General features: G+C 35.7%; 2 protein-coding genes across 2 annotated transcripts; one reads left to right on the top strand and one right to left on the bottom strand.

Annotated features, from left to right (window-relative positions):
* The first annotated feature begins 3,350 nt into the window (after positions 1 to 3,350).
* On the top strand, positions 3,351 to 5,205 carry LOC149673748 (uncharacterized). Its single transcript, XM_089839440.1, has 2 exons — positions 3,351 to 4,137; positions 4,233 to 5,205. Exons 1-2 carry the CDS (start codon positions 4,121 to 4,123, stop codon positions 5,101 to 5,103), a joined length of 888 nt encoding a protein of 295 aa, XP_089695566.1. The 5' UTR covers positions 3,351 to 4,120; the 3' UTR covers positions 5,104 to 5,205.
* A 5,948-nt stretch (positions 5,206 to 11,153) lies between these two features.
* On the bottom strand, positions 11,154 to 13,008 carry LOC149673747 (uncharacterized). The gene is made up of 2 exons (XM_089839978.1): positions 12,222 to 13,008; positions 11,154 to 12,126 (listed from the first exon to the last, which is right to left on the bottom strand). Exons 1-2 carry the CDS (start codon positions 12,236 to 12,238, stop codon positions 11,256 to 11,258), a joined length of 888 nt encoding a protein of 295 aa, XP_089696104.1. The 5' UTR covers positions 12,239 to 13,008; the 3' UTR covers positions 11,154 to 11,255.
* Positions 13,009 to 13,585: the final 577 nt, after the last annotated feature.

Below are 13,585 nucleotides of genomic sequence, written 5' to 3'. Positions count from 1 at the left end.
TTTAATTTGAATTTTTACGTCGAAGCAAGACGCTAAAATACTATACAAAATTATTAGATAATCTATAAAGAATTCAACGTGCGTAATTTGTTTAAAGTGGGTTTAGTCTTACGAGGGTTCCCAAGAAAGTATAACGCATCATAACCCCTTTTTCTAAGAAGGAATAAACACGAGCGTTTTTCTCTCTCTCGTGTAGATAATTACGTAATTGTTACGTCACAAATCGCGAGAAAACCCTTGGAATGACTCCAAAGCTATAGCTAGGATCATTTCATTTCCAGGGTTAAAGAGATTGAAACTGAATTCGAATTGGCAATGGTTAAACAAGAACAACTGTTTTTTTTCTTGTTAAATTCATCTACAGTTTTACTAAATTTAAAAATTTTGGGGGTTTCTTGGTATTAAAGGGAGTATAATTCAACATTAATTATATACAGGGTGTTTCTGATAAGTCTGTATCCAAAAATTAAGGGGGATGTTCTTTGGGGGAAATTGAATTTGAGTGGAAAATGTAACTTCTATCTCCATTTTGCCTCAAGGGACACTGTTTTCGAGTTATGATTTTAAGAGTGTTTTAGGGATGACCCCTTAATTAAATTAGAAATCATTGTCTTTCAGTTTCTTAATTAAATTTAATTGGTCATCCCTAAAACACTCTTAAAATCATAACCCGAAAACAGTGTCCCTTAGGGCAAACAAAATGGAGATAGAAGTTACATTTTCGACTCAAAATCGTGCACCCAAAGAACATCCCCCTAAATTTATTTCAGACTTTTGAGAAACACCCCGTAAATTGTGGTTCAAAATTTTATACTGCAACCTTATTCAGTTTTGCATATTTTGGCACTAGTCTTAAATACATAATAGATAGTTTTCACACATGGAGGATTCATACCTTTTACACCAGGAAGCCGGGCTATCTGGAGGACAAAAGCAGACGGGTTTTTGTCCTCCAGATAGCCCGGCCTCCTGGTGTAAATGGTATGAATCTTCCATGTGTGAAAACTATCTATTTCAAAAAATGGTTTGTTTGTTTGTGTGGGTTTTATATTCCCTTTAAGTCGAGGGATAAATCACTTTTCTCGCATTCTTTAATACAAAACGTTTGTTAAATGTTTTTATATTATACAACTTCTATCCTAACTTTAATTTCTTTTTTTCTTCTGGAGCTTGACAACTTATTAAATACAAGTCGCTATCTGAAAGGGGGCGTACCGTTCCGCCCACGACAAGGACAGAGAAAAAGAAAAAAGGTTTATAATTGACGCACCAAATTAAGAACCAGAACGAAATAAATTAAACCAGAAAAAAAAAATCATTGTAATATCACAGATTCTCTTTGCCACCCTTATACAGAAACACATGGGTACACGCTGCCTGCGCCACCCTGGCAACGTACTGATTTAGTGACAGACCTGTTCCAGGGTTCAAATCAAAGTTAAAATAAAAAAATAAACCATGGACTTATTATTTATAAAGAGGACCAGCAACGAAGAAATAAATTTTTTTAATTTTTTTTTGGGACCAAATTAGCATATTCAGTGAGCTTAAGGGAATACATTATTTACTCCCCCCTGGTGACCCTATCATTAAACAGTGTACTTCAAAATTAATTAATTTTGAGTGACCTTGATATACCCGATCCTAATTTATGTCCCGCATGAGCTTCTGTAGCTTTAAACAGCTTATAGAGTTCTGAAATTAAATTTAAATTGACATTGATATACAAGATAATTTTCTAACAGTAGCAATAGCCAGTTTTCTAATCCACTACAGGGTCTATAAGATCTATGACTAAACTTTGAGAGCACGTCAAAGAAGAAATCCCCTCTACACATTGAAATGTTTTCCTAGTAGCTAAGAACTCATTCTTTGTGGAAAAAAGCAAGTCAAAATAATTGCAAGCGTACATTTAGTTGCAACCTTAGAAGAGACTGAACGCTGTTAGCGGATTTATAATAATTTTACTATACAGTGGAACCTACAATGAAATTTGGTATCAACTCACGATGAAAAACATTCAATACACATACATAACTGAATGTAGTATAGTTTTCAGACTTGGAGTATTGATAACATGTACACAAGGAGGCCAAGCTTCTTGGCGTACAAAGTGCAGTACCAAGTAGTATCACCTCCTGCCAGTGTAAATGGTATCAGTCCTCCTAGTCTCATAACCACGTCCCCCAATGGAACACGGGGTCATAAGCCCCTCATAACACGGAACCCCCGCCGTTAAGACGACCTTCGAAGCCAGCCCCCAAGAACTCAAAAAGTTGTAAACTGTTCAAAATGTCGCCACTTGGGTTTTGAAAAAAAAAATTGTTGAGGGGAAACTTTTTGCGCTAATGAGATCGCCATGTCAAACGCTTACAAAGAAAGAAAAAGTTCGAGATTTGACTTGGCGTCAAAAGTCAGCCAGCCAAACCTCTAACAGCACCAACCAACGACATTCTGTATTAATTCAAATTTTAAGAGGTACCAGATTTGTCGAGTTTGTCTTCGGATTTGGGAGAAGAAAAAAAACTATATTACGTTATATTCTAAACATTTTAAGGACTTCATCAACGGGGACCGGAAGTTGATAGGCAGATATAAACATTTCCGGATGTTTAAAACGTAGTTTAAAGAATGTTTATTTCAAAAACCCTCAAATTTATAGATGTATTTCTTAGCAGAAAAAGGGGTTTCTTAGTAATTCTAGACTTATCTTCGTAAGTAAATACAAATGCCGTAAGATACAAACAGACGATTATCGTTCTAACGTAAGTGTATAAGATATGTTCCATAAGTATGACACTACCTTACTTCGTAATGCTAGAGACTCACAGCTCGAGCTAGTTCGAAAGAGAACGACAAGCGAGAATTGAAGTCCTACACTATAGGTTAATTTTGCAGGACTTCCATCTTCCTATTAAGTCTGTACATACTAAGCCTTTGACAGCGTCTCACCAGGCGTCGCTTTACCTCGAATCTATAACCTACGTTCATGACAAGCTCTAGTTTGTAACCAGTGACAAACTTATGGAACATATCTTATAAACTTAAACATACAAATAAAACTGAATGAGAGTTTTAGTGATGTCCATTGGCCGATAAAATAATCAAAACCTAATAAGAATAACAATGAAAGTAGATAGAAAAAGACAGTTTTGCCGGTGAGATGGTACTGTTGGTACAGTTGGTACTGTTGGTACAGTTGGTACTGTTGGTACAGTTGGCGCCTGACACCGAATTGGCGCCTGACACCGAGATGGCGTCCTCACGCCAGATGGTACTGTTGGTACAGTTGGCGCCTGACACCCAAATTGGCGCCGGACACCAAGATGGCGTCCTCACGCCAGATTTTTCGGCGGGGAAAACCAGGGGAAAGCTTGACACTATGTTGACTTTGTGAATGGCATGGAAATTTTCAATTTCGGCGGGGAAAACCAGGTTAAAGCTTGACACCATGTTGACTTTGTAAATGGCGTGGAAATTTTCAGGGATAATTCCATGACGTGGCTGGGGAAATTAAAAAATCAAGCGTCATAGAATACACTGTGTTCGACCTAAAATATATTATTGAAATACCCTATGTTAGGCTTAACATTTTTAACGAAGTAGGCGGGGAATATGAACGGAAAAAAGAGTGTACGGTTTTCGGATACGACGGTGTACGTGATTCCTCAAGAGGACAGGGTGAACCATGAATTTCGTAACCTGCAATGGTTTAGAATGCAATTAAAGTGTAAATACGAATCCATATTATCCCCGATATTGGAGTTGAAAATTGAACTTTTCGTTAACCCTTGTCTTACACGCAACTCGAGGCTTTCTACGTCACGTTAACTTTCGACAACGTGGTGGGAGGGGGAAATTATATATGTAAGGCTTAGAGATTAAGTGTCATATCGTCTTTCGTCAACGTGTTTGAGGATGCCATGGTAAATACCCGGGTTCAGAGCATCGCGGTAAATTCCCGTTACGTCGTTGATTGAGAAAATACACCCATCATATCTTGGGTGATCGTCTCGCGATAAGATCCTTTAAAAGACGCGGTAGTTTAAAAGATAAGCCATTTTACGACTCTTCAAGCTTTTCACCCCAGCTAACGATATCCACGTGTCATCACTTAGAAATGGACTCAGTTCAACTGTAAGTATGCTCTCTTAACAATATAGTTAACCCTTGCATGTCCATTTGCATCCAGACTTATAATTAGAGTATTCGGTTCATTTTTACTCCATCAGGGACGAATCAAAAGCGTTCTCCGAAACTGACAATACGCCGGACACGCCTTCCTGTCCTATCTGCTGTAGTGAGGATGGTAGAATGAATTCACCCATTACTTTAGAAGCCGCCGTTAGACGAAACAACTTAAGACGAATTGAAAAATTTGGTGCTATCGGATGGGATAAAGATTACGGAAAATCCGAAATGACTACAGATCCCGAGACGAGGGATTTACTAATAAACCCCTCACCGAATGAAGTCTATAATGTAGACGATGGTGAAGGTTATATATGGCAATACGTTAATGGCCCTAATATAAATTTTGGTTTGAAACACTTAGCGATGTACAGATTACTAACTTCTACAGTACAATTACCCGCAGGGTCATTAATTGACATGTATGCTAGACAGTTTCCATGTATCATAAATAAGAAGACCCATCAATTCAAATTGGAAGAATTTGCGGGAGATACTATCCTCGAATTTCCCGTACACCTCACACCACACAAAATGTACGGAATGCCAAACCCAGATATTTGCCATTTAGGGAGTTGTCACCCCCGCAATGAGGGGGAATGTAAATTTCGCACCTTTTATTACGGTGGATACGAATTTCATTGCCTATACCAGTACTTAAGAGTTCTGAACTTAGCTCTTCATATGTGTATGTTTATGGTATACAAAACTAACAAAACCGTAAGGAAAAATTATAGTGATGAAAACGACCTAGCTACGCATTATATATTCAAGGCCCTGCAGATTTGCAGGTTAGCCAAGTGTCTGTGTGATAACACTCACAGTTTAATGTTTCACGAAGTTCATTATCACATGAGATCCAATGACGCGAATAATTATTTCGCGAATAAGTATTTCGCAGACTTTCTTTAATTAATAAAACTTTTGTAAGTTCTACATTTTGTGGGCTAAGGATAGTGTTAAATAATAAAATATATTTGTAGAATCTCGAATAAAAAGAAAATGTTTGATTGATATGGGTTTCTAATTATTTTACGTAGGTTTAATATAATTTATATTTTAAGCCCTGTTCACGTCTGACACCAAGATGGCGTCCTCACTTAGTCTCTTCTATCATAATACTCTATCTAAAAGGGTAATGGAATTAAACTCAAAAACTTTATCTCGATAACATACCAGTGAACTGATAATGGAAGCAAACATGATTTTGAAATTAATTTACTTCTGTACTTATCAATTTGAACTTAAAAGTATGGACTGAGAGCAAATGAAAAAAAATATGAAATGAAATGAAATGAAATAATTATTTATTGTCTATATAAAAAACTACAAAGAGACATTAATATAATAAAATCCGCTTATTTATTTATTTTTTTTTTTTGTACATTTTTTTTTTAATTAAAAACCGGAATGCTCTCGCACTCTTTTTGTAGGAGCCATGTAGCCAACCTCGCGGCTTTCACCAGGGTGCAGTTGTTTTCATCCCTGTGGAAGGTACATACTCTGGGGGTCTCGCAGTCCTCGATGGTGGTCAGTTTCGGACACCCGTACTCCTCGGCGTTGGTAACGTCCACTCCCAAGACCCCGGATAAAACCGAAGCTTTCTCCATCCCCTTCGTTACGAAGGATGATACCCGCAGACGAATATAATCGCCAACCTCTGTTAACGTCTCGTAGGGATAATCCCCCTCCTCGAAGTTAAGATCGCAAATGTTGTGAGACAACCAGCGGACCTCTCTTTTATCCTTCATGGATAGTTCCGAGAATGGACATGGTGACTGAAAAATCCAGACTTCGTAGGCGCCCGTTTCCCCTATGAACATCGTCAGCTCCTTAACGATCCATTTTCCTTTAACCCTGAAGAAATTCGCCTCCAGGACCGCCGTTGTCGCTGTTGTCCTGGAATAATACCGGTTCTTAATCTATGATTATCCGGGGTGTTGGCCTTAAGGTCTACAAAGAGGGGGATAACCGCGTGGCTCTTTCATCGCCCGCCTAATAACTATTATTACCTGGTGAAATTTACTTTCCGATATTTACAATCGTCGACTGGACACGAGGTGTTTTAAACATAACTAGGTAATACGCGTATCTCCCTTTTCCAGGATAATATAGATTCTGCATTAAAATTAGAACGGAAGTGTTTCTATGGTGGGAACCTCTAATGAGAAGATTTGTCACATCCTTGTTATTCGCTATTTCACATAAAAGATCGTCTAATATAACGAATTTCCCCGCACTAACATCTAAGGTGCTAACATCCAATAATCCCTCATGAAATTCTACACACTAAAAACCATATCCATAAATTACTAATAAATTAATAAGTGAATTCTCTAAATATAAGTTTAAAGGGATGGGTATACATTGTTAAGAGTATACTTACAATTTAACTGAGTCCATTTCTTTGGGATAAGACGTGGATATCGTTAGCTGGGGTGAAAAGCTTGAAGAGTCGTAAATGACTTTTTCCTTTGACCTACCACGTCTTATATACCATCCGTCTCCATACTCTTATCTTAGGTTTCAATTATAATTGAATAAATGCGCGTGGGGGGAGGGATTGATTTATTCACAATGTTTGTTGTGTTTTCGAAATAAAATTTACATCTTGCGAAAAACGTTTTCAATCAATTTAACCACACTATTTTTTTTTTTACCAGACATGATTAGAAGAAGAAAAACATTTCCATTCTTTTATCCGATGTTTAAACATGCGCGCGGGAAGAGAGTTTGATATCTTCGCAATATCTGTTTGTTGCGTTTCGGAAATAAGATTAACATATTCCGATATTTGTGTGACGTTTAGGGGAAACATTTACTTACGCATCGAAGCAAATAGTAAAAGTGTTTATCTTTTACATCAATACGAAATATCTGTCCTTCGAAACTAATTTGACCATTCCGCGTTGACGGAAAATATCATCTCTTATCGGTTGAAAGTACAATTGGATATTTCATCGGTTTGAGAGAAAATATGATGATAAGATTTAAAATAGGCTTACCAATAATTAAAAATGAGCTTAAAATATTAATTAATATATCACTTAGAAACGTATATATATATATCTGTTCAATTATTTCTTATTTCACTTCAAAGATTTCTTAATTTCGTTCTAACATTTCTTATTTTAGTTGAAACATCTCCTATTTCCGTTGAAACATCCCCGATTTCCCTTCAAACATTCACGGTTTCCGTTCAAACATTCACGGTTTCCGCTCAAAGTTTCACTATTTCCGTTCAAAGTTTCACTATTTCCGTTCAAAGTTTCACTATTTATGTTCAAAAATTCACTATTTCCGTTCAAAGTTTAACTATTTCTTGTCAAAGTTTCACTACTTCTGTTCACTCTAGAGAAATTCGTAATCCTACTGCAAAAGTTTATATGGAAAACGAATTTTCAAGGTGAAAGATACGTAGTGTAAAACGGTGGATTTCAAAGTTCAGACTAAATAACAGAAAATCAATGAACCACCATCTCCTCATTAACATTAATTTATGTTTTGATATTATTGCAGTTTGGTTTCTAATATGTTTATAGGTATTTACGTAATAGAAAACGTTTTCAAATGACTGAATTGCGATTAAGTTTTGTTCACAAGAAACTAATTTAAAGTTTCGGCAAACACTAAAAATTGGTTAAAGTTTCGCTAAATGTTTAGTAAACGTTTCGTTGTTCAACTTAAATATATCCGATATTGTTAATATATGACTATTATAAAACAGATAATGAAGTTGAATGACGAAAAAGTGATCGAAAGTGTTGTTAATCTACTAAAATCCGGATGAAACTGATGTGAAATGAAAGCTTTCGATTGAAAGCGAACTAATACATCTAAGAAAGTGGATCAAAGTTTTGTTAAACTACTAAAATGTGGTTCAAATCACATTCAAAGGAACTAAGAAGCAGTTGAACGTTCAAGAAATGACAAAAGTACATGGAAAGTGTCATGAAATGTCTATAATTCAATTAAAAACACTAAAAATTGGTTAAAGTTTCACTAAATGTTTCGTAAACGTTTCGTTATTCGACTTATATTGTTAATATATGACTATTATAATGGAAAGTGCGAAAATGCGATTTTAAGTTATGACTGAAACACAATTGAGAATGAAGTTAAATGACTATAAAGTGGGCGGAAATGTTGTTAAATTACTAAAGTGTGGATAAACCTGATGTAAAATGAAAACAAATCGATTGAAAGTAATCTAAATCGACTAAGAAAATGGATCAAAGTTCTTGAAAACTTTATCAAATGGTCAAATTTAAATTAAAAGTGACGTGAAATGATTAGCAATGCAAATAAAAGTTAGGTTTTACTGTTAAAATACACTTGAAAGCGATGTTGAATAACTTAAGTGTAATTGGTATTACTGTTAAGAGACTAAAAATTAAATTCCATTTACGATATTGTTAAGTTTACCTTCGTTTCTAGAAAGTGTGTCGCGGAGATCTTATATTTTTCGGATAAAAGCAATAAATCCGCAAGTCGAACATTTTGTTAATAAATGTCTAAAACACAATTGAGAACGAAGTTCAATGACTAAAATCAAAACGTGGACGAAAGTGTTGTTAAATTAATAAGATACGGATCAACCTGTTATAAAATTAAAAAAAAAATTCGATTGAAAGTAATCTTAAATGACTAAGGAAATGGATCAAAGTGTGGTTAAACTACTAAAATGCTGTTGAAGACGTTTACAAATGACTAAATTTCAATTAAAGACGGCGTCGAATGACTAGCAATGCAAGTAAAGTTAGGTTTTTCGGTTAATTAACGTTTATTTAAATTCCATTACGATAATGTTAAGCTTTTCTTGAGTTTTAGGAGATCTTGGATTTTAGGTTAAAAGTAATAAATTTGCAAGTCGAAAATTTCCAAAATCCGGGAAAATAACCGCTTCGAATTGCAAGGTGAAATAACTATCGCTAATCAAAAAGCAATCAGTGAACGATAAAACCAATTTTATTCTAATTATGAACTAACGAATTTGTGTGATTTAGTGAGAAATATCAATATATCAAAGAAAAAATTACAAATTATTTGAAACCAATGGAAATACTCGGACTCGCTAAATTGAATCATCATCAGCCCTGGATGGATACGTTAAGGCTTCGATCCTCAGGACCGAGGACGGGCCGCGTAATGAAACACGCGCCGGGAAATAATACGCGCGTGGCGGCCCGCCTCGATCCTGAGGATCGAAGCCTTAACGTATCCATCCAGGGCTGATGATGATTCAATTTAGCGAGTCCGAGTATTTCCATTGGTTTCAAATAATTTGTAATTTTTTCTTTGATATATTGATATTTCTCACTAAATCACACAAATTCGTTAGTTCATAATTAGAATAAAATTGGTTTTATCGTTCACTGATTGCTTTTTGATTAGCGATAGTTATTTCACCTTGCAATTCGAAGCGGTTATTTTCCCGGATTTTGGAAATTTTCGACTTGCAAATTTATTACTTTTAACCTAAAATCCAAGATCTCCTAAAACTCAAGAAAAGCTTAACATTATCGTAATGGAATTTAAATAAACGTTAATTAACCGAAAAACCTAACTTTACTTGCATTGCTAGTCATTCGACGCCGTCTTTAATTGAAATTTAGTCATTTGTAAACGTCTTCAACAGCATTTTAGTAGTTTAACCACACTTTGATCCATTTCCTTAGTCATTTAAGATTACTTTCAATCGAATTTTTTTTTTAATTTTATAACAGGTTGATCCGTATCTTATTAATTTAACAACACTTTCGTCCACGTTTTGATTTTAGTCATTGAACTTCGTTCTCAATTGTGTTTTAGACATTTATTAACAAAATGTTCGACTTGCGGATTTATTGCTTTTATCCGAAAAATATAAGATCTCCGCGACACACTTTCTAGAAACGAAGGTAAACTTAACAATATCGTAAATGGAATTTAATTTTTAGTCTCTTAACAGTAATACCAATTACACTTAAGTTATTCAACATCGCTTTCAAGTGTATTTTAACAGTAAAACCTAACTTTTATTTGCATTGCTAATCATTTCACGTCACTTTTAATTTAAATTTGACCATTTGATAAAGTTTTCAAGAACTTTGATCCATTTTCTTAGTCGATTTAGATTACTTTCAATCGATTTGTTTTCATTTTACATCAGGTTTATCCACACTTTAGTAATTTAACAACATTTCCGCCCACTTTATAGTCATTTAACTTCATTCTCAATTGTGTTTCAGTCATAACTTAAAATCGCATTTTCGCACTTTCCATTATAATAGTCATATATTAACAATATAAGTCGAATAACGAAACGTTTACGAAACATTTAGTGAAACTTTAACCAATTTTTAGTGTTTTTAATTGAATTATAGACATTTCATGACACTTTCCATGTACTTTTGTCATTTCTTGAACGTTCAACTGCTTCTTAGTTCCTTTGAATGTGATTTGAACCACATTTTAGTAGTTTAACAAAACTTTGATCCACTTTCTTAGATGTATTAGTTCGCTTTCAATCGAAAGCTTTCATTTCACATCAGTTTCATCCGGATTTTAGTAGATTAACAACACTTTCGATCACTTTTTCGTCATTCAACTTCATTATCTGTTTTATAATAGTCATATATTAACATTATTATATTAATGTCTCTTTGTAGTTTTTTATATAGACAATAAATAATTATTTCATTTCATTTCATTTCATATTTTTTTTCATTTGCTCTCAGTCCATACTTTTAAGTTCAAATTGATAAGTACAGAAGTAAATTAATTTCAAAATCATGTTTGCTTCCATTATCAGTTCACTGGTATGTTATCGAGATAAAGTTTTTGAGTTTAATTCCATTACCCTTTTAGATAGAGTATTATGATAGAAGAGACTAAGTGAGGACGCCATCTTGGTGTCAGACGTGAACAGGGCTTAAAATATAAATTATATTAAACCTACGTAAAATAATTAGAAACCCATATCAATCAAACATTTTCTTTTTATTCGAGATTCTACAAATATATTTTATTATTTAACACTATCCTTAGCCCACAAAATGTAGAACTTACAAAAGTTTTATTAATTAAAGAAAGTCTGCGAAATACTTATTCGCGAAATAATTATTCGCGTCATTGGATCTCATGTGATAATGAACTTCGTGAAACATTAAACTGTGAGTGTTATCACACAGACACTTGGCTAACCTGCAAATCTGCAGGGCCTTGAATATATAATGCGTAGCTAGGTCGTTTTCATCACTATAATTTTTCCTTACGGTTTTGTTAGTTTTGTATACCATAAACATACACATATGAAGAGCTAAGTTCAGAACTCTTAAGTACTGGTATAGGCAATGAAATTCGTATCCACCGTAATAAAAGGTGCGAAATTTACATTCCCCCTCATTGCGGGGGTGACAACTCCCTAAATGGCAAATATCTGGGTTTGGCATTCCGTACATTTTGTGTGGTGTGAGGTGTACGGGAAATTCGAGGATAGTATCTCCCGCAAATTCTTCCAATTTGAATTGATGGGTCTTCTTATTTATGATACATGGAAACTGTCTAGCATACATGTCAATTAATGACCCTGCGGGTAATTGTACTGTAGAAGTTAGTAATCTGTACATCGCTAAGTGTTTCAAACCAAAATTTATATTAGGGCCATTAACGTATTGCCATATATAACCTTCACCATCGTCTACATTATAGACTTCATTCGGTGAGGGGTTTATTAGTAAATCCCTCGTCTCGGGATCTGTAGTCATTTCGGATTTTCCGTAATCTTTATCCCATCCGATAGCACCAAATTTTTCAATTCGTCTTAAGTTGTTTCGTCTAACGGCGGCTTCTAAAGTAATGGGTGAATTCATTCTACCATCCTCACTACAGCAGATAGGACAGGAAGGCGTGTCCGGCGTATTGTCAGTTTCGGAGAACGCTTTTGATTCGTCCCTGATGGAGTAAAAATGAACCGAATACTCTAATTATAAGTCTGGATGCAAATGGACATGCAAGGGTTAACTATATTGTTAAGAGAGCATACTTACAGTTGAACTGAGTCCATTTCTAAGTGATGACACGTGGATATCGTTAGCTGGGGTGAAAAGCTTGAAGAGTCGTAAAATGGCTTATCTTTTAAACTACCGCGTCTTTTAAAGGATCTTATCGCGAGACGATCACCCAAGATATGATGGGTGTATTTTCTCAATCAACGACGTAACGGGAATTTACCGCGATGCTCTGAACCCGGGTATTTACCATGGCATCCTCAAACACGTTGACGAAAGACGATATGACACTTAATCTCTAAGCCTTACATATATAATTTCCCCCTCCCACCACGTTGTCGAAAGTTAACGTGACGTAGAAAGCCTCGAGTTGCGTGTAAGACAAGGGTTAACGAAAAGTTCAATTTTCAACTCCAATATCGGGGATAATATGGATTCGTATTTACACTTTAATTGCATTCTAAACCATTGCAGGTTACGAAATTCATGGTTCACCCTGTCCTCTTGAGGAATCACGTACACCGTCGTATCCGAAAACCGTACACTCTTTTTTCCGTTCATATTCCCCGCCTACTTCGTTAAAAATGTTAAGCCTAACATAGGGTATTTCAATAATATATTTTAGGTCGAACACAGTGTATTCTATGACGCTTGATTTTTTAATTTCCCCAGCCACGTCATGGAATTATCCCTGAAAATTTCCACGCCATTTACAAAGTCAACATGGTGTCAAGCTTTAACCTGGTTTTCCCCGCCGAAATTGAAAATTTCCATGCCATTCACAAAGTCAACATAGTGTCAAGCTTTCCCCTGGTTTTCCCCGCCGAAAAATCTGGCGTGAGGACGCCATCTTGGTGTCCGGCGCCAATTTGGGTGTCAGGCGCCAACTGTACCAACAGTACCATCTGGCGTGAGGACGCCATCTCGGTGTCAGGCGCCAATTCGGTGTCAGGCGCCAACTGTACCAACAGTACCAACTGTACCAACAGTACCAACTGTACCAACAGTACCATCTCACCGGCAAAACTGTCTTTTTCTATCTACTAATGAATGACCAATCCCTTACGTCCGAATTCAGCGCTAAACATCAAAAGAGCAACAAAACATCTACAAGTACTTGAATATATTAATATTTACGCGAAAAATGAATACGTTTCATTCAAGAAAATCTTAGGTTTTTTTTTCTTTCAGCGTCACACGTGACCAAGCGTAGCGGAAGTAAAGGAATACCCCGACCGGAAGTAAGTACTAGTCATGGAGGGGACGGGGAGGGGGGGGACGATGGACACGGATATAACACGTGACACGCACACCCATAAGCGCGGGGTCTCTCCCCATCTGACATAAAATACAACATGGAAGCCAGAAAAACTGCACAAAAAAAAACATTTTTCAAGGTTACA

This window comes from Phalangium opilio, unplaced genomic scaffold, assembly GCF_054372755.1.
Source record: "Phalangium opilio isolate 3A_F unplaced genomic scaffold, DU_Popi_V2 ptg000048l_1, whole genome shotgun sequence".
Taxonomy (NCBI): domain Eukaryota; kingdom Metazoa; phylum Arthropoda; class Arachnida; order Opiliones; family Phalangiidae; genus Phalangium; species Phalangium opilio.
This window is presented reverse-complemented; position numbering and strand designations above follow the sequence as displayed.